The sequence below is a fragment of the Etheostoma cragini genome, chromosome 20 (genome assembly GCF_013103735.1).
Source record: "Etheostoma cragini isolate CJK2018 chromosome 20, CSU_Ecrag_1.0, whole genome shotgun sequence".
In the NCBI taxonomy this organism is placed as follows: domain Eukaryota; kingdom Metazoa; phylum Chordata; class Actinopteri; order Perciformes; family Percidae; genus Etheostoma; species Etheostoma cragini.
This window is the reverse complement of record NC_048426.1, coordinates 21,233,388-21,260,161: the sequence shown is the minus strand read 5'-3', so window position 1 is coordinate 21,260,161 and position 26,774 is coordinate 21,233,388. Positions and strand designations below refer to the sequence as shown.

At 40.2% G+C, this 26,774-nt stretch overlaps 2 protein-coding genes and 1 long non-coding RNA gene across 3 annotated transcripts in view; 2 read left to right on the top strand and 1 right to left on the bottom strand.

Moving 5' to 3' along the window:
* The window catches only part of rbks (ribokinase), a 33,466-nt gene extending 10,422 nt beyond the window's left edge, over positions 1-23,044 (top strand). The window contains exons 4-10 of the mRNA XM_034857454.1: positions 262-325; positions 709-771; positions 1,470-1,634; positions 6,066-6,157; positions 13,139-13,330; positions 21,785-21,974; positions 22,367-23,044. Of these exons, the coding sequence (XP_034713345.1) occupies positions 262-325; positions 709-771; positions 1,470-1,634; positions 6,066-6,157; positions 13,139-13,330; positions 21,785-21,958 (750 nt within the window). The 3' untranslated portion in view covers positions 21,959-21,974; positions 22,367-23,044. The remainder of the gene's footprint in view (positions 1-261; positions 326-708; positions 772-1,469; positions 1,635-6,065; positions 6,158-13,138; positions 13,331-21,784; positions 21,975-22,366) is intronic.
* A 24-nt stretch (positions 23,045-23,068) lies between these two features.
* Positions 23,069-23,930, top strand: LOC117935338. Its single transcript, XR_004654730.1, has 2 exons — positions 23,069-23,100; positions 23,592-23,930. It is a non-coding gene; the product is annotated as an uncharacterized LOC117935338 (long non-coding RNA).
* Positions 23,931-23,936: 6 nt separating this feature from the next.
* On the bottom strand, positions 23,937-25,301 carry mrpl33 (mitochondrial ribosomal protein L33). Its single transcript, XM_034857459.1, has 4 exons — positions 25,161-25,301; positions 24,649-24,667; positions 24,406-24,512; positions 23,937-24,043 (listed from the first exon to the last, which is right to left on the bottom strand). Exons 1-4 carry the CDS (start codon positions 25,180-25,182, stop codon positions 23,994-23,996), a joined length of 198 nt encoding a protein of 65 aa, XP_034713350.1. The 5' UTR covers positions 25,183-25,301; the 3' UTR covers positions 23,937-23,993.
* Between the last annotated feature and the right edge of the window lie 1,473 nt (positions 25,302-26,774).

Sequence of the window (26,774 nt, the reverse complement as noted above, 5' to 3'; positions counted from 1 at the left end):
AGAGGCGTGAAGAAGGGGTTAACGTGTCTTCAAGGCTTGGCGCAGCTGGCCGTGTGTTTGCGCGTGTGCGTTTGTTGACTTTGTGTGTTCGTTTTTGCACATTTTCGGCGGCGGCACCATGCCAGTATGCTGGCAGGGCACACGAAAATCCAACCCAACTGAGGTTTGAGTATACCACTTTTCAAAAGTTGCCGCTAACCAAGTCTGACCCCGCTGACACTCTCTTTGTTGTAATCGTTTTTTGCCTTCAATCTTTTCTAGGTTGGTAAAGACTTCTTTGGAGACAATTACATTCAGAACTTCAAGGACCATGGGGTACACACAGGTACTCTTTTTTAGCATTACATTTTTTTGCATTACTGTACATGCCATATTGGTTGCCATGTCCACGTTGCATGTGAAAAAGTTCAAATCTAGAGCAATCCTTTATTTTTAGTTACTCAAGGCTTTTGGATATACTTTAAGGTTGCTCTATTGGTAAGACCAATGGTTGTAAACCACTTGGATTGTTAAAAAATTTGGGCTCAGTGCACATATCAGACTTCAGATGTTTTTCAGATCTCTTTTTAGTCCAAACATTGAGCCAAATGCATTCTAAGCAATCAGTAGTGGTTACTATGGTGACATCTGGGGGTTTTCAGAGAAGTGTTGATAAAAGACATGCTTTCAAACTCTGTTTTGCACCGTTCGCATTCCTCTCTGTCTCAGACTTTGTAGGGCAGACCTCTGACGCAGCCACAGGAGCTGCCTCCATCATTGTCAACGATGCAGGTAAATGCTTTTGCCACACGCCAGCACCCTGATCAACAAGCTTTGAGTTGTAGAAATGGCCTCATACATGCACAACCAAAATTGCATGTGCTATCGGCACTCTCTTTCTCACTTCTACACACAAACAGAAACACACACACGCTGGATGCCCATGCATTTAGTTCCGCCATCGAATCACGACTGTTCAAGTGGTCACCAGACACACACACACACACACACACACACAAACCATGTTGACAATCCACAGGTTCCAATCAGCAAAGATCAAAAGCTTTCCACATAACACAGAACAATTACTGTCATGTAGCAAATACTGTTAGTTGAGCTCCCATGATACGTGGATGCCCTCTTGGATTTGAATCCCTTTTTCACCATTTAACATAGTCAAGAAGTACATCCGCATACCTCATTTACAGTGAAAGGTTTGAAGTCAATTTTTTGGATGAAGACAGAGGTCTGACTGAAAGGGGCTAATTGAGAGGTTGAGAGAAATTGTCACCTCACCCGTAAAACAATGTGCAAATGGAATTTTGCATCAATGTGAAAAGGTCCAAACTATAATGCTCAGTGAGTCACCACATTTTATTACATCACATATCCCCAATTTAACCCTATTTATGGACTAGAGACTTTTCATGGATTCTCAAAGTCAGCATTCAGTGGCCGTTGTATCCTTACACGTCTCTTTTGGTGTCCAGGTGAGAATGCCATTGTGATCGTGGCCGGTGCCAACATGCTGCTGAGCAGTGAGGAGCTGCAGAAAGCTCTTCCAGCCATCAGTCATGCAAAAGTTCTGGTGTGCCAGCTGGAGGTCAGCCCGCAGACATCCTTGCAGGCACTACGCATGGCTCAGGAAAACAAAGGTCAGTCAGTGTCAGTGTACTGAACACGTGTCCAGAGCACCTGTGCAGGTTCCTCTGAAGTCAGAGAGAAAATGATGTATACTTAAAAAGTATAGAAGATTAAGAGAGTTTGAAAAAGTATAATAATGTCATTCTTATGTAATACAGAACAGGGGGTTAGATTTGTATTATATATTTTTTCTTTTTCATCAACTGTGGTAAACACGGTCTTCCAAGGCTCATTTACTCTTTTGTTTGACCTTACAAATTACATGTAATTTTTAGATTAAAAGTTGTTTGTATTCAACTGATATCGCTTCTTATTTGTCTGTTAAACAAAGCATAAAGAGCATCATAAAACATTGTTGTTGTTTTTACGTCTGGATCACCCCATGTTGGCTTGATAGGGACTGTAAGATGTTGGATCCTAAGTGAGAATGAGAACTGTGGTCAATCTATGTGCATGGTGTTACAATGGATTATAGTAGTGACAAACAACAAAGTATCAAAATGTCCATTGACACTTCTCACCACAGGATCTTTCTAAATCTGAAGTCATGTTTCTGTTTGTATTCCACTTCTACACTGACTCATATCACTGCATCAAGGGAAGTGCAAGAAGTGGCTAAATGTAATTTTCTGTTTTTCACTAGTGTTTGACGAATCCCTGCTGCTCACATTTACAGCTGTACACACATTACGAAAAGCCAGCAGGGAACTTGTTGTCCTGCATAAACAAAACCTTTTTTTAGACTGCCACCTCCCCCTGTCCGTTCCTCCCTCCACCTTTTTGGTGATAACCAGGTTACTGAGCTCATCATCTTTAACAGCGTCCTATTATTAGCGGGCCTCATCGTCATTTGCGACGTCTGGGGAGCCTCTCGCTCCTGACATCAGGGCCTGTTGCCGGTAATCGCTCGCAAGGCTGCCAGAACGAAAGCGTCGCAGCCATAACCGTGTTGCAGATGGGACACCCAGATGGCCTTGCCGAGCGCCACCCTCTTTCCCAGCCCCCCCCCCACCGTGTCTGCCGTACCATGGGATTAGGCTCTGCATGTGGCACCAGGAGAGAGGCAAGGCGAGCGAAGATGCTTGGCAAAGATGCTACCTCGATGCCGCCGCATCAGAGCTCTGCACAAATGGAGTTCTCTGGAGAGAATGGGTGTTAATGGGTTTTGCAGCAAGGATTTAATACCGCGGGGGTGAAGCGACACTCAAATTACGCAAATGTCACCATCAAGCCACACGTACTGTAGATGCCAGTTCTCAGAAACAGTTGTCAATATATAACCTAACAAGAAGAGTTTGTTCTGCTTGTGTGTAATTCTTTAACAGCTATACATATGTGCACGCATACTGTTTTGCCATCTACCATTTATGAGAAGGTAATGGAATTAAAATTAAATTGCAGAACTGAGGAAATAGTAGGAGTTGTGTAGTTTGACTCTTCCGTCTTCCTCTCCCTCTTCCTTGTTCGAGCGAGAAGCCGCTTTTATATTTCACACCAGATGCAATTAGAGCCTCTTAAAGCCCTTTCACACACTCACTGATGACTCATTTATTTTGTGAGTGTGCATGCATGTAAGCGTGTGAGAGAGATCTCTTTCTCACCCTGTTTTCCCTCTGCCCTTGTTTTTCATCCACCTTTCATCTTAAATCAACCACAGCAACAAACTGCTGTATTTCTGTACTTTCTGAACTGTTGTGGCTGCTCTTCCAGCACATGTGCGACCAGACTTTGAACCTCTGTGCAAAAAAAGCCCAGAGTCATGACACACACACACACACATTATCCTGCCAGACGTGACTCAGTATGCACACATCCCAGGATTACCACATCTGTCTCAGCAGCTGTGTGTGTGTGTGTGTGTGTGTGTGTGTGTGTGTGTATGGTTTAACCAACACCTGGAGAGCAAAACAAAGCAACCTGAGACCGACACACTGGTTAATGTGACGTCCACAGTAGCAGCTCCTTGCATCAGAGAGGCAAATCCCCTCATGCATTACTGTATTAGGGATTTCACACAAGCTGCTCCTGCGTGCACATTGATAGGCTTCCATCCTCAGGAGTCTCATTGTATGTATACTTCATGAGCATCCGGCCTATGGATTTCACATCAGAGCCGGAATTACATGCTAGACGCAAACACTGTGACCATGCCCCAGATGGCAAATGGATAGTAGAAGACAACATTGTACCAGTTCTGTCCCTGGCTTCAAATAATATGAGTATTCACAATAGTCTGAGTACTGCATGAGTATGCCTTTTACATGATTCAGTGATACTTTATTTATCCTGTTTACATGGCATACAGCATGTGGTTAGTGCTTCACTAACTGACTGATGGTTGTCTGTTAATGCAGCCAAAGTACTCCAATAACAATTATTCCAATTAGTAGCACCGTCAGGCTTCCATATTCGGCACGTCCCATTGTTGTGCTTAATTTGCATCACATGTTTGATATGCATGAGCTTCTGAAGAACATTGAAAAAATATGGCAAGGGAAGGGAGGAAAAACAGCAGATTACGCTTCTGATAGGAAGAGAGGGACTGAGTTGTTAAAAGCGGTTCTGGAGCGTATGACACAGTCCTCATCAGCAGATTGAGTCTTGTCAATTGCTATGGAACTCTAAATGTTCAGAATTGTAAGAATCTGAGCACCTCAAGGATGTTTGACGTGTGTTGTTATAAAGCTGTACTGTACACCGCTTACATACTGAATACAAATTCAGAAAAGGTCACAAAAAGGTTTGTGGTTACTTTCTTAAAAGATTTACTTCTTCAGTAGGAACCAATTAGTGTGAAACTGAGTGACACAGACAGGGTAGGGAAGTTTGAAAAAGAAAACTTTGAGAGACGGACTAACGTCTTGGCTCTTGTCATGGCTTCCGCTAACAGTTTAAAATACACAAGTGTATTTGCTAGTTTAAGACCAACCAAATAACAAATGCACCTGCTCCCATATATGCACCCATGGGTGTGCTGGTCTTACAGGGAGGTGTGTTCAGGTGCATTCTGGGCATTTTGCTATCTTGAGGCAGCGGGAAGTGATTGCGGCATTGACCACCTAGATTGGTAAAATAGGGCCCAAAGAGTGCTGACAACAGGCAAAGGGGGAGACAGAGCTCCGTCCTTTTATGCAAAACTGAGGCATCAGAATTCAGAGATGTCGCACTTGTCTTGGAAACCAAAGGGATGGAAACCAAGGTGTAATTTGATTGACTGAGAAAGAGAGAGAGAGAGAGAGAGAGAGAAAGAGAGAGACTAAGAGAGAGAGAGAGAAGAAGAGGATTCAGAAAGAGCCTTGTGTCAAGTTTTGGTGACATGGCCTTGGCTCATGTGGGTATACATACAGTATACAGTATCGACTATAAGTGTGTTGAAAGAGAGAGACGTTATTTCCACTTTTTCTAGCAAGCAGCCCAGCATCCACCTCAAAGCGCCAGGTGGCCAGAGCCCTGTACAAACCCACGCAGCTGCTCTCTTATGTGCCCACGCAAACACACACACACACACACACACACACACACACACACACACACACACACACACACACACACACGCATACACACATACACACATACAACTAGGCACACTTTTGCACAACAGACTTTGATGTCACCAACATTGAACATATATTTCACTCCCAAACACATACACACACACACTTGCATGAAGCTTTATTTTGTATACAGCTATCAGAATTAATCGCTTCGTCAAGCTGGGCTTATCCTCACACATACACAGAAATCATGGTATTAGATGCATTAATGCTCTCGGCTCATGAATATGCATAAGACAGTGATGTGCAACACGTACAGAGGATTACTTCTGACAAACACTCTTGCTCTCTCTCTCGCTCTCACCCTCTCTTGTGCTCCTGAACACACAGAGAAAGGGTCACAACTCGTCTCACCCACACACAGACACACATGCTATAAAGGGTTATCAGCATCACGTTGACACACACACACATACACACACAAACACCATCCTATAACTGCAGGGGTTCCAGCGCCCCACAAAAAGCTGCAGGATGTGAGGCCGTTTTCAAAAGTGTTTTCTTTTTTCTCCAGTGTTCTTTTCCAGGGAATGCTAATTTAATCGTTTAAAAGGTGCCTTTTTATAGACACTTATCCACTTGAGTTTTGCCTGCGAGAGCAATTCCCGCTGGTAGCCCGCTAGCCTTTGTTCCCATTGAAAGTTTAATTAAGGTAATGTCAGACATTGACAGTGAAGCTTAGCAAATGGAAAAGAAACATCACACAATTGTAAAATGTGGCAGTGAGGGACACTATCACAATTGTATCCCTTTAACTGGGAATAACTGGAAACACTGTTTTTTTTTTTAACCCCATGTAATGATTGCATGCTATCCTGAGTGACCTATAGATTATAATGTTTAACCCTGTGGTCAATAATATGGATTACTGCCTGTTCTTTGTTACAGTGAAGACAATATTCAACCCAGCACCGGCCATTCCTGACTTGGATAAAGATTTCTACAGAGCCTCTGATGTGTTTTGCTGTAATGAGTCTGAGGTAATGAATCTCACACAAAAAGACACACACACACGCACACACACACACACACACACACACACACACACACACACACACACACACACACACAGTATTTATCACAGCAGCATTTAGGCTTCCTCACACAATAACACTGCCTTCTCACTCATATACTGTATAAACACTCACATAACAAGTGAGAGGAAACTGAGTCCAGTCCTACGCTGCAGAATCGTGGGTAGCCTACTAAATTGACCAGCTTTCTGTTCTCGCAGCGCATAAGTGCAGTTTACATTGATATCTGTGGTAGATTTACTATAAAAATTCATAGTTATTTTTGTAACAAAATGGGTTCTCAATTTCATACAGAGGTAAACAAAAGCAGGCTTTGCATTTTAAGCTAGCTGAAATGTCCCTATCTGGTTTAATTAGTGTAGCTAGCTAGGTAATTAAGCTAGCTCCGTGAGTTGCTTGAAAATTCTGTCTCCGCCTGACTTTTATTGATTCCAGCAGACCCCTTTTTGAAAAAACAATCTCTGTAAAAGGGAGTCTTGAATATGTACATAACTTTATGGCTATATTTTTTGTTAAAAGACTGAGGCTTAGCTGAATGTCCCAGGCAAAAAGTAGGTCAAATTTATGTAGAAAACAGTGAAAGGAAGTGACAGTGTTTAACACTATCTTGGATTAGGTTGGCTGGAGTTACTTCCCAAATCCAATAAAAAGCAGAAGAGAGCAGCTAATGTAAGCTTAAGCTTCAATAACATTCAACAACTGCTGCTTAGTGGATGTGCTGGTCATGCATGGTGGCTTTTACGTAACCTGTAACCCCATAAACTCCTCCTTGGCCTTGGTAGTAAAACGTGGTTACTGCTGTAGGTAGTTAGCTAGTTACCCAGGCATGCTAACTTTTGTAGCTTACAATAGAGCGGAACATAGGTGTTGATTTATTTTTTCCTCCTTGGGTGCTCACAGGCGGACGCCCTTTAAAAAAATAAGTAGTCAAAAAAAAATTTCATTTCAGAGCCTTAGGAAATGGACAGCGCCCAACACGAACACACACCTAGTAACTCGATAATATATTATAATTCAACCAGAACAGCATCACTTCTCACAATACAGATAGGATTGGAGATGAGTTTAACTGACACGTAACCGCGATCAGCGCTCACACGTTCCGCTTGGCACCAACGCCGATGTTTAATTTTAAATGACCCATGATATTGGCGCCTATGGAGCAGAACACACGGTTTATTCTATTCCTTGAACTTTGAGCTGGTAATTTTGGTTTTGGAAAGGCTGAAAAAACAGAAATGACCTTCATCTTAGCAAATGGTCAATTAACAGGGTTTCCACAGGGTCTAAAATCAATTAATCTTCAAAAGTCTTAAAAGTATTGTGTTTTATGTCTTCAATCATTTTTAAAAGGTCTTTATTTTTCTATGTCCAAGTAACGCTATCTGTAATGCACATTGAAATGTTTTTGTTTTTTTATTCTGTGGTGTTTTAGTTTTTTCTATCGCTCGTCCACATATAACTTGCTGTATATGTAAGGATTATTATTACTCTGTGTCACTTTGATTCAATTTGAATACACTTATTTACTTTGCATAGTGACTCTGTATTTAATGGTACTTATGTTGTGATATAGGTCTTAAATTCCATTCATAAAGGTCTTAAAAAGTCTTACATTTGACTTGGTAAAACCTGCAGAAACCCTGATTAAGTCATGATTGGTAAAATCAACCCAAGCTGCTGTTTAAATGTGTCAACACTTGTTAAACCAACCCGTTAAACATTAACTTTGGATGTGCAGCCCTGAGTCAGGTAGGTTGAAATATTTCTTCATCTTCTCTGTGAAAGGAAAAGATCAGAGGTTTGAGATGTTGTGAGCGCCCACACATACACACACCTTTTCACAGTGATTCAACTGTGTCTCCTGGGTCATGACCCCTGCCAGCACATCAATAACCCCACTGTAGCCTTTACCCACACATGTAGACCCCTCTGGTACGAAGAGGGAAATCAGTACCTCTCCATCCTTTTACGGTAGAAACTAGTGTCACGGCACCTCGTGTCTCGACTGTCAGGTGATGACAGATGAGTGTCAGGGGGCAGGGTTAGATGGGAAACGTAGTAAAAACAACAAGGCAGATGTGCTCTTTGAGTCAGCCACCCCCTCGGGGATAAAATGGATGTGAGTTTGTCTTGGAGTCTCTATTGGATGTGGTGATGCAGCGCGGAGAGAAGCTGTAGCCAGGTGTTGGGACATGAAAGGGAGAGCTGACGAAAGCGCAACACGTCTTATCATTTTTTTTTTTTTTGGTCAGGTCATGGAGGTACAGTCATGTTATGTAGATGGCAGTATGCAAGGGTGGAAAGGACACTAAATTACCCCACTCAGGGACAGGTAAAGGTGAATTAAGATTGTCTATTCTTTGCTTCACATACATTATCTTAAACAGTTCAAGGTCAAAGTTTAGTTCTTTAGCACATTCACTACTGCCCCAAAAGTGCTGTTCAAATATAGATAACATCATAAGATACAGGCACAATGAAATAACTGGGAAAAGAACATCTAAAAACAGAATATGCCAAAAACAATAAAACAGGTAACAGATTTTAAAAAACAAACAGTTAAGAGGCATTTTTAGATGTAACGCAATGCAAAAAGGAAAAGAGGACAATACTTAACATGGTACTTTTTTATGTTAGACAACTTTTTTAGGCAGCATTCATCGTTGATCAATCTCCAAAACTCAGTTAATTGTTTCTTAAAATAACTATTGCTATTGTAGCTTTATGTTATTAAACTTGTAAAATTGCAATAAGAAAAGGGGGAAGTGCTACTTGGATCTGACAGTAATTAAACACAAATCAGCTGCTTCTTATGCAACAGAAAGCACAATATTCAATACACAAAAAGATTGTTTTTTTTAAATTCACAAAAAGTCAAGAGACACTGCTTTGTTAAACAAAATCTTTACATTATCAGGGCTACAAACAAGTTTTTTTTTTATTGTTTCAACACAACATAACTTTTACTTACTTTATTATGTTTCTATTTTTCTTCCTTTCTTCCATTTACATGTGGTATATCGTTTAAAGAAAATCTGCATAGAGCTAATATTTATATACATTTGTTACTCTGTGTACATCCATTGAGTTGTTACAGGTGTAATAGGAGAGCCGGATGTTGCTGCACAAATGATCACACGCAAATATTGATATTAATATTTGTAATTTAACAAAGCAGTGTGCCTTGATTTTGTTTTTGAAAGAATTCCTCTAATTTCTGTATATGTAAATAATTATTTTTGAAATATGGTTATATGTCATGTTATTGGATGTGTTGTTGTTGCGTTGAGTTTTGAGCTGTTGAGCTATGTAACGTTTTTAATCTACTAATATTTTAATTGCATTTCACATTGTTTGTACTGATGATTCAGCCAGAAGAGTGTCCTATCCATCCAAGGACTGCAAATGTTTTAACTGCTGTTTGTGGACCATAAGAAAAATTTTATAACCATGTCCACTTTCCTAATCAAACAATTTATAGTATACAGTAAGGTTTATAAAGATGTAATTATTCAAATATATAACCATTATATTTAAAGAAAATGTAGCAATGTAAAAGGTTTTGCTCAAGACAAACAGATGCAGGAGCCCACTAATTAGAATATACCAATATGATAAATATACAATTTTAAAATTATGTTGTTAAACACTGTGGAAAGCAAAAGTGAAAAAAACTCACACTCATAAACATACAGTACAAAATGACCGAAATGACAGCACATTAATTTCACCTGGCCTTTTGTAATATGGCTATACATATACACTCTTGTCAAGCGCTCCACACAGCAAATGCTTTATGCAGTGTGTGTGTGTGTATGTAGGTACGTATGTATGTATGTATGTGTGTTAGTCTGTTAGAGATAAGCATGCACACACAAACACACAAACACACAGCCAGCGAGAGAGCCATAATTCAACTTTCTCATATTCTTGTACACAGAGGGAGGTAGATTGATTCCCTGCCCTGGTGGGAAGCTGATGACTAACAAAACGGTTCTTTTTTCTCTCCTAGCATCCGACAAAACTGGGGTGGCTGCGGGCTCTAAAAGCACCGATACACTCTGTGGTTTATTTTTGAACTGTACAAGGTCATTGTTCACTTTGACAGAACATAAAAGCAGGGGGCATCAGATCCTCAGACCCTTATTCAACGCTAGTGTGAACCGTGCCTCAACCCCTCCCATGCGGGGTTATACCTGGCACACATTCTCTACAGGTGTGTTTGTGTGTGGTCTCACTATGCTATGCTCAAGCTGAAGGGGGGGTGGAGGGGGCTTAAGGATGACAAAGTGCAGGCCCTCTTTGATCCACAGCCCACATTCTACGCTGAAGTGCTTTATAGGGAGAGGAACAATCTTTGATGTCCACCGGAGGACCTCACGTGCCTCAATGGCTCCGCATCCACAGACCTGAAAGATCTCACACTCACTTTCATAGAAGCATGATCATACCATAAAGTAAACAAGAAATACGTTGTGATATTTTTTTTTTGTTATCCTTGTATGTTTTCATGCTGCTAGTATTTATAAAGCAAGGGGATTTTAGACCTGTAATTGCTGCAGCAAATTAAAGGGGAAGTCCACCATAAAATGAATTCCACATTGTGTTTAATTTAAGTTCACGAGGAACACTAATCAAATTCCATGTGGTTTTGTGGACAAATTTATTAAAAAAAGTATTTTCCTCTTCGTTCACAAATTATCAAACCTGCACAGCTATTATTTTAGTCTCTTTTTTATTAGTGTGTTACAGTGCTAAACTATCCATGCACTAGACTAGACAAGCAAGCATCAGGATGCATTCAATGTCCATGCAAGTTTGTAACAAAATGTTTTGGAGACAAAAAAGAAAGACTTTCCATTCTATCTTACATTGAGTGTGTGTAGGGTTAAGAGGGGAGAGAAAACTGAGCACTTGGATAGCTTTGTTGGTAGAGCGGGTGCCTATATGTGGAGGTTGCATGTCCTTCCCCCCCTCTCCCCTTTCATGTCCTCAGCTGCCCCTGTTGCATTTCTTTGGCTCTAATTCACAACATAGATTAAATTTGCCGGACTCTTATCACAAAAATAATATACAAGGATTTTGCTCCCAAAGTCTCAAATCACACACAAAATTTAAAAAAAAACATCTAAACAAATTTAGCAATACCTCACAAAACTGTTATCAGATAATTGTATCAAACAGTAACGTATCCAGCAGAGGTCATTGCCTTGTAATTATACAAATTCTAATAAGACAAAAAGGCATTCATGCAAATGTCAGCATTTAAAATGATGTAGACTAAGAACGACATCTTTAAAATAATATTTTAAATATAAATAATGGAGTCCTACTGCAGTAAATCCTGCATTCACCCCATACAAAATAATGCTTGCCATCGTACTTCACTGCATCAATTCACTTTTTTTTGTTCTGTACCAACCACAAAGTTGGTTTCTACTAAAGACACCAAAACCTAAAAAAATTATATTTAAATCACTTGTAATTTCACTGTATTCATCAAAAATACAATACTCTTCAGTAATACTGTAATCCCTAGAAGCATATAATATTAAACAACAATGTGCACTATACAGTATACTGTTGCATTTTGACTTTAGACTTTTTTTCCCACTATTTGAAATGCATGGCAGTGGTCATAAAGTAACAATTATGTTGCAATGGTGCTCACCAGGGAAATAAAGATAAATGCCTGGAGACGCTGTTATAGACACTGAAGCTAATACGAAGTGTTTTTCTATTGAGGAATTAGTATTAGTCATTTTGTGTGTTATGCTATGTGTAAGAGCAGCATGTTGTTTAAAGAAGACAAGGTAACACTTTAGTTGAAGGCATCTACATTAGAATGGCATGACACCTATGACACGCATGACATGGGTTAGAGTTCATGTGTCCTGACTGTGTCATGACACAGTCAGGACACATGCCATACCCTAACCATAACTTTTCATGACAAAACCAAATAACACTTACTAAAAGAAGTGTTATTTCCTAAACATTTATGCCTTGTTTATAATGTTTATGATATGTTCACAACAGTGTCATGTCACTCTTATATAGAAAACTTCAAGTAAAGTGTTACCGAATGCTTCTCTAAAACCTTCTCTAAAGCCTCAGCTATGCTTGCAAATAAACCTGCCATCCAATTGCCTTTAATCACCAGAAAACAAATAATACTGTGGCTCATCTTCCTCAAGGCTGCCACTTACTCTGGAGAGAACTGCTGTGGTTCTGAGATCCTTGAAGTTCTTCAAACATCAGCTGCAGAAACATCAGCTGGAGAGTCCTGCTACGTCACTGTTTAGTCATTTTGGAGCCAGATGAACCATCGTAGTCAGAGACTCGACTCTTTGAAAATGTTTGGCCCGCAGACTGCTGACGGATCTAGCAAATCCTTAACAGACTGAATGTGTTTTGGGATGAGTCCGTCTGACGACAGTCATTCTGTGATCAAGAGCTGACTCATCACAGAACTGTTAATGCAAAACCACTTGTAATATACTAATGAGGGATTCTTGGACTTAGTAAATGGTTGTGCTGCACTTTGGTGTGTCTTTTAAAGAGGGAAAACAAGCTTCTGTTTACATTTTTTCTTAAGGGAAGATTTTAAGGCATTGCTTTGACTTCTTGCATGTTACACACCACACTCGTTGGTACGGGGTGTTTGCCTTAGAGAATTTCCGTAACACATCCTCCCAGTATCCCACTCAAGTGCTGGTTTTGCCTTATCTTTCATTGTCATTCCTAACCTCTGATTGACATACAGTAGTTCCCTGAACTACAGAAGAAAAAAAGACAAGAAAATCTCTTGGAAAAATTGTCCCATTATCGTCATGCTAAATGAGATGAATGTTTAAATGAAGAGTGTGTTCTTTATAAGATTGACTGCAGTGGGTTACCTCTGCTCCTCTGGTCTCCTTACAGGCTGAGCTGCTGACTGGTTCCTCAGTGACGGATGTGGAGGAAGCGCATGCGGCCGGTCAGGAGCTGCTGAAGAGAGGCTGTGGGTCAGTCATCATCACTTTGGGATCCCAAGGGTGTGTGGTTCTCAAGGCACAGGAGCCTGCAGCAAAGAAACATGTTCAAACTGCTGCAGTCACAACAGTGGATACTACGGTAAATATACAGTATATACTGTATATATATATACCATTGTACCAGTTCATTTGAATAACTATGTATTCAATTATTTCTTTGTCTAGTTTATAAAATGTCAGAAACCAGTGAAAATGCCCATCAGTGGGATGCTTTTGTGTTATGCTTGAAGAAATATAATTTACAATGATATATATGTACACAGTATACATATTTTTTAAATATGATATTATTAGTTTATATATTATATATACTTTTTAAATAGATACATTTTTTTTCTAAATTATTTCCTTCAAGTGATAAGTTTGACTATTTAAACATTGCCCATATGTAGGTTATGAGTGAGGAGAAGGTGATAGCGCCCATGATGAAAAATGTTTTTAATGGAAAGTTATGTCAACCAGCCCACTCCTCACTGGAAGGAATATCTTTAAATATCTTTTCAATAACAGAGGAACATATTATTGTTCACAGAAAATCAGCAGATTCCACATTACTTCCATAACAAAAGATTGTCACACAGAACTTTATCTTCCCGTTCATCATAGTCAAATGAGCACATAGTTGCTCAAGTGGAACGGTGACCACCGGCAGTTTCCTCTCCTTAGAGGACAATTTGAATCTTTTAAAAGAGGCCAGCGTCGCGTGACTCATATCACACCGGCCTCTGTGGCTTGTTTTCGTCACAAAAGCCTAGGCTACATGTTTGCGTTTCCTGTCTCTGAGGGTTTTGTGGGGCCTGTGTTCTACCAACCGAATACGTCATCGCACAGAGGTGTTAATCACCTCTTTGTGCTTACCAGGTTTGATTAAAGCCTTTTAATTGTTTGTGTAATGGATTATTTTACTGACTAGTTCCCCTGGGGACTTTTATATTGCTAAAATTTCCAAATGCTGTTCATCATGAATCATTGTGAAAAAAATTGGAGTATAACAATTGCAAGCATGTGATTTTACACATGTGATTGTGTTTCTAAATGGGAATATTTACTACTTTCTTTGCTCCCATCTCTGAGCTGTAGGCAAAACAACACATTTGAGGATTTCATCAAGGGCTTTGGGAAACACTGATCCACATTTTTCAGCATTTTCTGACATGTTATAGACCAAACAACTGATCGATTAATCGAGGGAATAATCAGCAGATTCATTGATGGATGAAAATAACCGTTAGTTGCAGTCCTAATGCAACAGGAACTGCAGCTGAGCTAAATAGCTGCATCTCCTTTTTTTAACTTTGCCACTTCAAGAATAAAGGGCTTGACCTCCTCCGTGCCCCCACATTTCAAAGCAGACACACATAACTACACTTATTCACCATCTTCAAAATGCCCACTTCCCAGTAGCCCCCAGGAGGAACTTACCCACCACCCCTATCCTCCCCCTTCTTCTCCCATGACTCACCTCTTGGGCTTGCATCAGTCAGCAGAAAGCTGTGGTTGCCCCCCCTCCCCCTCGCGCACACACTCTTTCACCCCACCTCTTCTGTTCTTTGATGGGCCCATAAATTCTGTGGTGTTTAACTCTTTTGGACATTATAATTCCTTTTCCAGTAAAGCCCTTTCTTTTTTTCTTTCTTTTTTTTACTGGAGAGAAAAAAAACAAGTTGTTATCAAGATCATTATTTACTTCTTTGAGCTTGTTCTGGTAACACAGGCCTCTTCAGTTATGATTACCGCTCCTGTTATTACTGCTTTGATTGTGTTTTCTCTAGCAGTGGTGACAGAAATGTTTTTGAAAGATTGGCCCCAGACTTGTCACCACTGTTTTTTTCCCCCCGTGCTCTCCAGTTTGACTAGTATCGGACACTGATACTGAGGCCGCATTCTAGGCTGCGATTCTTCGATATCAACACAGTGAGTCACTTGCGGTTTCTCACTGTTTTAGCTAGGCTACTGTTCAGCCGGGCGTCGCAATTGGCATGACCCGCTGATAGGAACGAAAGCAAATCTACCTTTCTGCCATCTACCATTCTTATTTGGATTCCTTTTCGTCACTTTGTTTCCAAGATGGAAAATCTGTGTCTTTGCTTGATCTAGCTCGGTTAATGATGTGCCAATATGGCAGCTAAATCATTAAACACTAACAATTTCATCATCTGCTCCTCCCACAGCATGTCTGAATAACACATTTGACATGGCACGAGCAATTATGGGCAGAGGCAGGGTCATTAACCTAGATGAATAACAAATTAAATCCACTCATCCACTGTGGGTCTCCCCCATCCCTCCCCATTTATCCATTTGTCTCCCTTTTGTCTTAAATTGAGTACAGGCTTCTCCCACTGAGATCAGAGCTTTGGCTTTTTTTGTGGACAGTTAAAAGAAGCTATAGCACACACACACACACACACACACACACACACACACAGCTAGCCCATTTTAGCCCAAGCAGGACTTGGGTGGCCTTGGTTTCCACTGCTCCGGGAGGTCCAGTGTAGGGCGAAAGGTAGACAGTGCTGTCCAAACCAGACATTACAGCTGTACGGTGGGTCTGGACTGTCAAATTATTCCCAGCCTTCTCATATGACTGGAGACATGTAAGGACCATTTGCGTGATTCCTTCCTGGAAGCCAAAGGTAAGGGAATATCTCCTGAGCATTGCGTTTCTCAACCCTGCAAACTGTAGGTCAGCATGACACAGTGAACAAAAACTGCCACATCATCGTGTTTTAATGGGCCGCACATGCTACGGCAGCTGCTGTTAGGCCCAGTCCTCTGCCAGTGCAGTCATGTTCAGTTGGGTGTTATACACAAAAGAGTAAAAAGGACTTAGACAAAGCACTGTGGATGGATTAAAGATGCAAGAGCCCTCATTCTAATTAATAGGTCTAATTTAATGTGTTTTTGATCTCTAACCCCTCAGTCACATTAGGTACAAGTGACAGAGACAAAGCGACAGACTGCCATACATTTTCAATGGGAGAGGCCGTTTGCCGGCGACAAGCTTGCTACTGCCATGAGCAAGGCAGGGCTAAGAAAAAGACAAGAAGTCTATTTCATGCAAATTCTGAGCAATGCAACAAAGCGACTACCAATCGGAGTGAAGGCAGCGTGAGGGCAGCGTGACATACGTACGTTGGTTGCTTGAGTCGAAGAAAACCATTCAATATGGAAACACTTCAGGACTTCGTATTTCTGTATACCGGTATATCTGATATGTTTGGCATTTTATCTCATGTATTTTGTTACTCTTATCAAGAAATAAATACTGTTATATCCAAAAATATCATTCTTGTGACTTGAAAATACCTCAGATGTGTCTTTTGACGGAGAACAGCGGTCTTCCTACCATCCAAGTAACCCCTCGGAGAAAAGGTGGGGAGAACAGTGGCCTCTTTATAGATGGAATATTCACAAAACAAGCCATTATAGCGGGAAGGCCTTTGATTTGTTGACAGGATGTTCAGTCATAATATTCATCTTTTCATCCATATATCTATATTTATTGGTCATATATCTATGGGTCTATACACAATGTAAACAGAGGGGAACCAGAGAATTTCTGTATACTTTTGCCAAGCAACCAGGAGTAGCCTAGGCATGCCCAGGAACGCCCATCAAACGAGTGTGTGTCGATATCTTTTGTAGCTAATGTGACTGGAGGGTGAACCTTTTCCCGTCTGCACTTCAGACGAGTCGCCTGTTCGCAAGTCTAACTGAAAGCTTCCATACGTGGAAGCCGCTGTGAGTCATCGCTGCCCCTTAGTTTGTCTTTGCTCTCCCCTGGGTGCCTTTCATTGACAAAGGCTGTAGGCTTCAGGAGTTAATGGCACAAGATTGCAGGAGGCCTATGGGTGAGAAACACAGTCACAGGTTCTGAAGGCTGGAAAGGTTCAGTGGGCGCAGCAGACTCATAGCATGAAAGCCATGCCTTGTGGAGCCCATACTGAGATCTGCATTTCCGATGGGTTCTGTTTTTGTCTGTCTTTGGTGCTTAGCGCTCATTGCTGTGGTGCTTCTGCACTGCACTTTACAAAAATCACTTGTCAATCACAGCGTGTGGGCGATACTTTTGCCTTTGTCCCTGAAATTTTCTATTGACGGACTTCTGAGTTTCTGTATGCGCTCTTTTGTTTGTCTGTACAGCCATGGAGGTTAATGCTGCTTGTGTAAGCTATTCAGTTCTTCTTCTATTTATTTAAAACCCACACCACTAAAGCTGCTGTCAGAAGCATAACAAAAAGGTCACTTCCCCTGTGTTTCTTTTTTTTTAGTGAAAGCCTACCAGATAACAGCAAATAGAAAGCTGTCGGTGGCTATAGTTTTGTCACTTACTCATGCTAACCGTGCCAACCTACGGTGCTTAAAGGAGAATTCACCACCTTCAATATCCCAGTATACCCCAGGAGAAAGTTACCCACCACCCCTTATTCTCCCTGCGTTTTCAACTCAGACATTCTTTAAATTCACCTACCCTGTCTCTATCCTGCCGGTAGCTAGCTCGCCCTATTAGCTGTTAGCTGTTAGCTGCTAGCTGCCGTCCGTGATAAGTGTTTTCAGCCAGGCTTCTGTGACAGTCATCTCGCAGCGGTGGTCTGGCTCTGTCCCCCAGAGGACATCCAGAGGAATCTTTGATTCTGACAAAATTCTATTTAAATCTGTTCTGAATGAGAACAAATACGCTTTCGATCGATAGAATTAAACTCAACAAAAACTATAAAGGTTCCAGCAACATTTTCTGAAGTAGTTTAACTTGCACAAAGCAACAAAGTTCACTGTCTCTGTGAGGGCATGCTTTTATTGCAGTGACACACAAACGGCAGAGAACTTCCTAAATCATACTTTAATTAGGTAAGCTTCTCGCAGACAGATCTGCCATCCTAATTTCTAACTTCAGTCTGAGTACCAGAGGAGAACAGGCAGAGGAACGGCACAGAGGTCAAGACGCGGCGGACAGAGTCGACCAGTAAGAGCATCACTGCTCATCCGCGGCAAGTGCTTGTGTCACTTGATTGACAGGCCTCCAGATCTAACCTTCACCAAACTGTGTCGAGGGCAGGGGTGGCGGGGCTGAAGGGGGTAGCACTTGTCAGCCTTGTTGAGCTTCATTCACTAGATCCAGTAGCATCACATGCCAGTCTCAGCGGTAGAGACATTAGTAAGACTGCGAAAGGTTTGAGGGTGGCCAGTAACAGTCAAGTCCCCTAAAATTTAGATTTGGAACAGTGAAGTACTTCTTTAGATGTGGATTGGCTTACTTAATGACAAGGGAAGTCATATGGTAGGAAAAAAAAATCTGGATGTGTATATAAAAGTAACCTGACTAATCAACAAGTTCACCTTGATGTAGAAGACAATAATGTCAGGGTAGCGTTGGCCGGCATGTAACCAGAATATGAGGCACTGTAGGTTAAACACATATACAGTAAAAGCATATGCTTATGTAACTTTTTGAGTACAAGGTATACCCAATCATTATTCATTCAATAGTACACATGATCACATTCATACCTGCAAAGCTTATTACTTACTTTATTATTTACTTATTAATACATTATATTCAGCTTATGTATAAGTACTTTATGTGAACAAAGACAGGCCACAATTATTTAATTTTATATAATGAGGCACAATAAATACCTTATCATATAAATTAAATATTAAAATATTGTATCATACTTAAATATGATTTGAATTCCCTTCTTACATTTTTTTCCAAAACGTAAGTTCACTTTGGACAACTTCAACATATTTTTTTAGGTTTCAAGTGCCCTTTACCTTGGATCATATGAGAAAATGTAAAAGTCGGATCAATTCCATTCAGGTTAAATCACAAGACTTTCATTAATCCAGTTTAAGCAACTTGATTTTCTACATCAGACCAATTTTCTTTTTGTTTTTTTATTGGATGCTTGAATATTCTGAAAAACCCTATGTTTATGAACCAGAGCTTTGGAAATTTCACGAATTGAAAACGCTTCAGGAAATTCAGCCAACATACATTCAGACAAATGGTTTTCAAAGTAAAATATTCTAATGCTACAAATACGGTGGTATTTATATTTCAACATTAGGTATCCAGTATAACTTTACAAACTTATTGTGCCTACGTACTACGTGCCCAATTCAGGCCCGATTTGTTTTTGGTGATCTCCAAAAGAAAGTTCATTTGTATACAATTCTAATATTGTCTAAATATTAATAATGTCCCACCCTAAAGTGAATACAGTTTTTTAGCTTAATATTTTATTATATTTGTATTTTGTCAACTGTCAGCAAAAAAAAAAGACTATTAGCAAGTTTAGCCCTAATAGCAGTATTAGCCTTAGAAACCCGTTTCAGCCCCACCCTACTGGAGTCTGACTAGACAAAGGTGGTTGCTTTCGCAGGGATTTGGTTGTAGATTACTTGAGTGGTAACAGGTGATTCAAAACAGGTGATTAAAAGAAAAATGAAAACATGAGAAGAGGCATGTAAGGCAAAAACAAGGATGTATGGCCATAAATACAAGGACTGAAATGTATTATTTTCTGTCACGTAATCTATGTTTATTTATTTATTAATTTAATATATTTAGAAATTATACACATTGACAAACAATTACGAACAATACACTAGGACTGGGAATGTGTCCCAGTGTAAAAAAAGACATAGAGGGTAGACGGGAGGGAGGGAGACAAAACAACACATGCAGAAACAGGCACATACCCATACAGACACAAGACAAGGGACCAAACACCTGCGCGAGTTTAAAAACAATCTATTTGTTAAAAAAGGTGTCCCCTTCCCTGAAACTGTGCTACGTTGGTCATCGGTTCCCCCACTCAACCCCCACTCAAAAGTGGCATCATCGTTTCTACCGCAGCGTGTGATCTGGGAGATGGGCCACAGCCAAACCAGTGGGTCTGCTTTACCAAAGCCTTATTTCCAAATGCTGGCCTGTATTGTGGCCCAGCCCGGCTTCCAGACAGGAGACATAAACATACCATGGCTTTAAACATGGAAATCCACCGGGCCTGTGAAATGTTTCAGCTCTGATCTCACTCTTTCCAGCATCTCTCCAGGAGTCACACCAGTGGCGTGCAGTGGGGGTGGGGTGCAAAAATGGCCTTTAAATGTCAAATCAGAACACTTTTTTTTTCTACATTGCTTATATCTATCAACTGGTTGAACAAAGACTGCCCTAAATGAAAGCAGTTTAGATGCTTGTTGAAAAAAAATTAAAAAATGAACAGGTGTCTGGGGCCGTGCCCTCGTGTTGCCCCGGCTGCCATGTACCCTGTTTGTTTCCTAGTGCCCTGATCACAGGACATGCCCCCTCTGCCAGCCCGGGGTCAGTGCTAAGGTTTTTGTTTTATGCCACATGTCACTGAATCCTCCCAACACAACCGACAACCTTATTCCTGACAAAAGGGTTACTTTAAGGTGAGGAGGGTGAGGAGGGGTTACAGAGGTACCCAGAAGAAAGAGTGCAATGAACTCTTTTGAGAGCTCCAATGATGAGTAATGGAGCAGGCTTGTGAGAACCAGTGTTGGGGGGGATTTGCGGTTAAACATGAGCGTGTCGCCACATACCATTCGGCCTTTTCCCATCAGCAAGCCCCTCCAGGGCGTAGACAGCACATTCCTTCTCTATCAATAGATGAGGGAAAATGGATGGTTTATCTGTTAGAACAGAAAGCCAAACCCAGAGCTGTTGGCAGTTATGGTAAAGTCCCTGCCACGTGATTAAAGCAGCCATGTGCAATTCAGCAACCAGTAAACCCAGTGGATTTTGTTTGTTTGTTTCAGTTATGATTATACAGTTGTTTGAGATGAAATACAAACCATGATTACTTTGCTTGATAGCAACAATTTCGGAAATGATCATAGGCAGCAGTCTTTTTATCATAAATCAAACAGATAATCATGCACGTAACACGTTTGGTCTTTCCTTTCACTTTACTGAAAAATTCTGTGTGCTTTTCTAAATATTTAAGGCTACCTTGCAACGATCATTATGATTCATCATAAGAATTTATAATTTAGACAGTATTTATACATAATTTATTATTCTGCTGGCATTATGAGGTGTATGTGAGTATACGAGTCTAAGATATGACTAATACCTGTAATACTGATGTTTCTCTGAAAGAGCTGACTGAGACACTTTAACACAAGGTCACAATTCAGTAACTCATTTAAAAAGTAGTGGAAACTTCAGGCAGTCACACAAGACTTGAAAACACAGCTAAGAAATGCCATAGCACCCCCTACTGTTGGCTGTTTTATGAATTGAAAATGTACCTTCCCATCTTTTTCTATGTACCTAATGTTTCTATACTCTTCTCAATACAGTACGGAACATTTAAATGTATTTCTGAATAATATTTGTTAAATGGATTCACCGTTTGCTGTATTGCTCCTCCCATTAGAGCGTACTCAGACTGTATGATTGTGCAGAGCAGAGCACAGCCATAGAATTACACAGTGGAACGGTTTAAACCACAGGTGGAATTTAATAAAGCATTCTTGTAATATTGTTTCTTCCCAGGGTGCTGGAGACAGCTTTATTGGAGCACTGGCATTTTACATGGCTCATTATCCCACAATGCCTCTGGAGGAGATAGCCCGCAGAGCCAATCAGGTGGCAGGATTGAGTGTGCAGGCTGTTGGCACGCAGACGTCTTACCCCTTCAAAAAGGACCTGCCGGCTGAGATGTTCTAAGAGCAGCAAATCAACACTAGGGCTGGGTATTGTTCAAAAACGTCCACTACCGGTACCAATACCATGACTTTGATACCGGTTCCTGAAACAAGACTTTTTTCAATACCAATTTTATAGAACAAAAATAGATAAATCTTTGTATGTATTCTTTCTGCTCCTACTACGTGAGCCCCGTCTCTCTGTGTAACGTAGAGTTCTTCCTGCGTGTCTCAACGACGTGTAATGCTACAGCCAATCACAGGCAGTATTAGATCTTGGTAGAAGCATGTTGCTTATTGGCTTATTGGCTCACTGACCCTGATGAGATTTACTCCTTAGGTATTGAATGACAAGGCATATTTTGATACTCGATATTTCAGAGGCAATTAGGTCACAGCCTAAAAAGTATTAAATTCGGTACCCAGCCCTAGTAGACACCAGTATTAATGGACCATTGCTGGAATAGTCTTAGCGACACAACTGTCAAATGAAATGAACAGCTTTTGAGAAATCCGAGAATGAACAATGTCATGAAAATACTGATAACAATTTAACCATTTAATGTTCTTTTACTATAAACTTGTTCATGATAATTTCATCGTCAATAGAAGGTTTATTTGAATAGTGCCTATGTGATGACACATCCCCTCTAATTGACAAACACGTCTTAAAGCTGCGCTATTATTTGCCAATTTCTTCGCAGGTTTCTCTATAGACCTCCCCCAACAGCTTCAGAGGAGACATTGGGCAGCTCCTATGTTTACTTGTGTCTGATTCCTCTTTCTCTGTTTTACCAACAATGCTTTCCTAAGTTTGTTTGTTTGTTCCCGGCTCAGCCATTACGATAGTGTGAAAAACTCCATTACTACCTCGTTAGCCGGTTCCTGAATGGGCGTATGTGTGCAGTGGCGTGAAGCAATTTGTTAAATTGCGAGACCTAATGTCACGTAATACTTCCCAACGCTGAGTCCGGCAGCCAAAAGTTGCAAGGGTGTTTTTTTCCACTCACAGGTGCTAGGGGGGAGCGAGACGAACGCCACTCAACTATAAAAAATAAAAAAGTCACAACCATTCCAATAATTCCAAAGCTGTTAAGTTAAGCTAAAAAAAAATAAAGCTGCATAGTTCCCCTTTAACAGTTAGCTTGTACTGCACATAATTGAGTTAAAGTGCTCATATTCGTCTTTTTGGCTTTTTCTCTCTTTCCTTTATTGTGTTATACATCTTTTTGTGCACGTTATAAGTTTACAAATTGAAAAGCCCAAAGTCCCCCCCAAAGGGACTTACCATCTCCAACAGAAAACACTGTTCACAAACTGGTCTATTGTAGTCCAGACTTTACTTCCTTGACAAATGTGCATCACTTTGTAACACACATTATGCTAACCTAGCTGCTAGCATGGCACTTCCTCATACTGTGCAACTTACTAGCTAGCAGTACTTACTGCGCATGCGCGTCTACCGACAAAGATGGAACAGAAGTGAGATGTCTCACTCTGTAGCTAAAACAGAGAGCTCAACACACACAGTGACAAGAGGAGCTGCAGCAATGTGCAGTACAACAAATATGGTGTTTTCTGAAAATTAAACCACATAAGCCTATTCTGGTACAACCTCTAAATACAATTATGAACCTGAAAATGAGCGTAATGAGCATTTTAAATTTAATTAGTCCAAATACATAATTTTTCACAAATGGTTTCATTATATGTACCAGGTTTATTTCTAAAGTTGCAAAACACTTGACTGACTTCAAATCAAAGATACTGTAAAGCCCAATGAATAACATCTCTTTTACACGAGTCGTAGTGTCTTGTTTAAAATGTTGGTAGTCATAACTTTCTTGATGCTCAGCCGGGGTTTGCATCCTGCTGAACTGGTGCAGTGGGGACAGTAGAGGCATTTTGACAGATCCCAGAAGAAATCCTCTGACCCCATGTCAGCCAGCCAAACAGAACTGTTGACTGACAACATCTTGTACAATCCATGACAAAGTCAAATAGTCAGTTTAAACCGAGCAGGTTTAATGTTGTCCGTATATATTTTTGCTGTGTTGTTAAATTGATTTGATCTTCCTCTTCTCAAAGAATAGTACATGCTTGTTCACTGCAAAGACAGAAAGCAGATTTTGAACAAAATTGACAGGGTCTGGACGACATAAAAAAACAATGCAAAGACTACTTGACTATTCTGTTAGGAACATATCTAATTTGATTTTTAGATTTTTGATTATTTTTTTTACTGATATTGATCATTTTTGTATCTTTACGCTCATGTGCATTGAAACATGTGAATGCAAATTGGATATTGCACTGGTCCATATTGTGATTTCAATAAAATAGGGTTAATGTGCAACCTTTAGTTTGTTTGTTTATTTATTTTTCAAGCATGGGCTAATGCTCAATAAAAGGGTTGTAGTGAGTATGTCACACAAACGGAGCATGAACTACTGGTTTTGCATATCTTACCAAATGGATCATGTTTGCGCAGCACCAGTTTTTCTCTGAGACGGTTCCTCTTCGTGTTGAAAAAGTAGCCTGTCCCTGCAGCGCTCATCATCTGCACCAAGATGGTCCTGATAGAAAAAAACAAAAAAACAAAACTTTGGTGAACTAGCTATACAGTGACTGCATTTCTGGAAGTACAGGACATTTTGGTGTTTTCTTGCTTGGGCAATGATACAAATAAACCTCAACAATTCTTACACTTACTTTGATTTTGCCTTGGCCACTGAGAGAAAAAAAGATCAAAAGGGTATATTAGAATCATGCAGTTTTTAAAAAAAAATTATTGAGAGAGCATTTTCAGTCACAAACAACACATACAACTAGACAGATAATATGTATGAATGCATTGCCCTAACGTTACGGGAAAACGTAAATTGGCTAATCACTAGCTAGGGTTAGCGAAATCAAGTTAACTGTCAATATAACACATTAGCTATATTAACGTTACAATAATAAAAGCTCAGCGTGACAACGTTTAAAGCTCATAACACTTCGCGGTTGGCAGCGTTACACAAAACAGTTAAACACAAGAAAGTAGAGGCAAAGTTATAGACAAAGTCACGTTAGCTTGATAGCTAATGTTGACAACACGGAGAGCTAACAGCTAAAGTTAGCGAAACTAACTGTTACTTTGGCTAGTTAGCTACGTTTGAGACAGCCCGGCATAGATATGCTCGCGACTCTATAACAATAAATACATACATTAGAATACTCACAATTTGCGGTGGTAAGAAACATTTTGAAGACTTTAGACCTCTAAGAAGCCAGAATTATAACAAGTATTTGCAAAGGTAAGTCACATTGGAAAGTCTGCACGTCCGGTTTAACAAGCACTTCCGGGTCCCCTTAAAGGAGTAACGTAGGGTTAACAACGGTAGTTATACACGGTGAGCTACCTGAGCAGCAATATATGATAAGATAAGATAAGAAAACCTTTATTTGTCTCACAGTGGGGAAATTGCGGTGCAATGTGCGCTGCAATCACAAACAATACATCCATGGTCATGAAAACCACTATATCAATTCATACACTTTCAGCTATATGGGTTTGTTTTTCCTGCCTGCTTTACAAAGCAAGCCTTTTACAGTAAATTCGGCTAGTCTCACGTGTTACTGAAACGTTGGTTGTAAAAGAAGGTAAACTTCAGCTATGTGCACACATAATCATTTTTGTCATTAGAGATATGAAACTGTCACATCCAAAGTACAAGTAAAGGGTCTTAGTGGACCGCACTGTGAATTTGAGGTTTCTTCAAATTGAGGTGAAGTAGTCATGAAACCTGGGAAACAAAGCTGTCTTTCCCTATAGCGCCAAGACATCATCAGTCCATGAAATAGGTCTTCCACATCAAAATATTATGTGTTAAACCGTAGCCAAACAGGTAAAGTTATGTATTGTCTGCCTTTCTAACAGAGTTTCACACTCATCTGGATGTACATGGTCATAGTCACAGTACATTTAAGATGAATTGAATATTGTACATTCTTGTATTTAAAGGGGTCTGTAACAGATCCATGCAATCTGATTACCTCAAGGGAACGAGTGCAGCAGATCAATGTCTGCTTGCTCATTGTTTCTGGTTATTTGCAGGTTGTGTGTGTTTCAACATTAAAGGTACTAATACTGATGGTCTGAGCTGAGTGAATAAAAAAAAGAGTATTATGAGGATTGAGAGTGGAGGAGGAGTTTTTTTTTCTGTCTTGTATACAGCCAGTTGGAGTGTCTCCATTTTTATCCTACCAGTGTCTAAACAAACAATCTGTCTCTTTACCGCAAAGAAGCACAGAGTTCTTTCAGTACATGTTTCTTGTTCTTTTGCAGTTAGACATTGGCGGTTGCCATGAGAGCAAATGAGCATCTGGTAATGTAGTGTATGACCAAATACAGTGGTGGTAATTTCCCAGGAATATTGACGAGAACATGACCTCATTGTCTCCAGTGGTACTGCCGTGCTTAAGTCTGTATTATATCTCTGTTTTAATTTGTTGTCATATTCTTAGGTCCGTATTATCAATGTAAGGCCCAATTTCATACCTGATTTTATAGAGTCATCGTTATTTTCCACCAGTCTTTTATTTATTCACTTTTAGTGTATGTCATCATCACTTAGGAAGAACAATGCATGAGACAATCGGAGTAAGAATAATGGCGTATATTACTTCACAGCCTGTCTTTAAAAAAAAGAAAAAAGAAAAGGAGATCCAGTGAGTATGCGACACTGAGGTCCCACTAGGGCATAGATTAAATGATAACAAAAAAAGGTAAGTGAACATGTACTAATGAGCCCAAATGGAGCTGCATTGGTAAACCCGGGGGCGGGGTGGGGGGG

What these genes read in the sequence shown, in the direction of transcription:
- mrpl33 (XM_034857459.1), bottom strand. Translation starts at nt 25,182, where the DNA reads ATGTTTCTTACCACCGCAAATT. An exon ending in GCGCAAACATGATCCATTTG is followed by an intron (nt 24,044 to 24,405) that starts GTAAGATATGCA and finishes CTGTCTTTGCAG; the next exon opens with TGAACAAGCATGTACTATTC.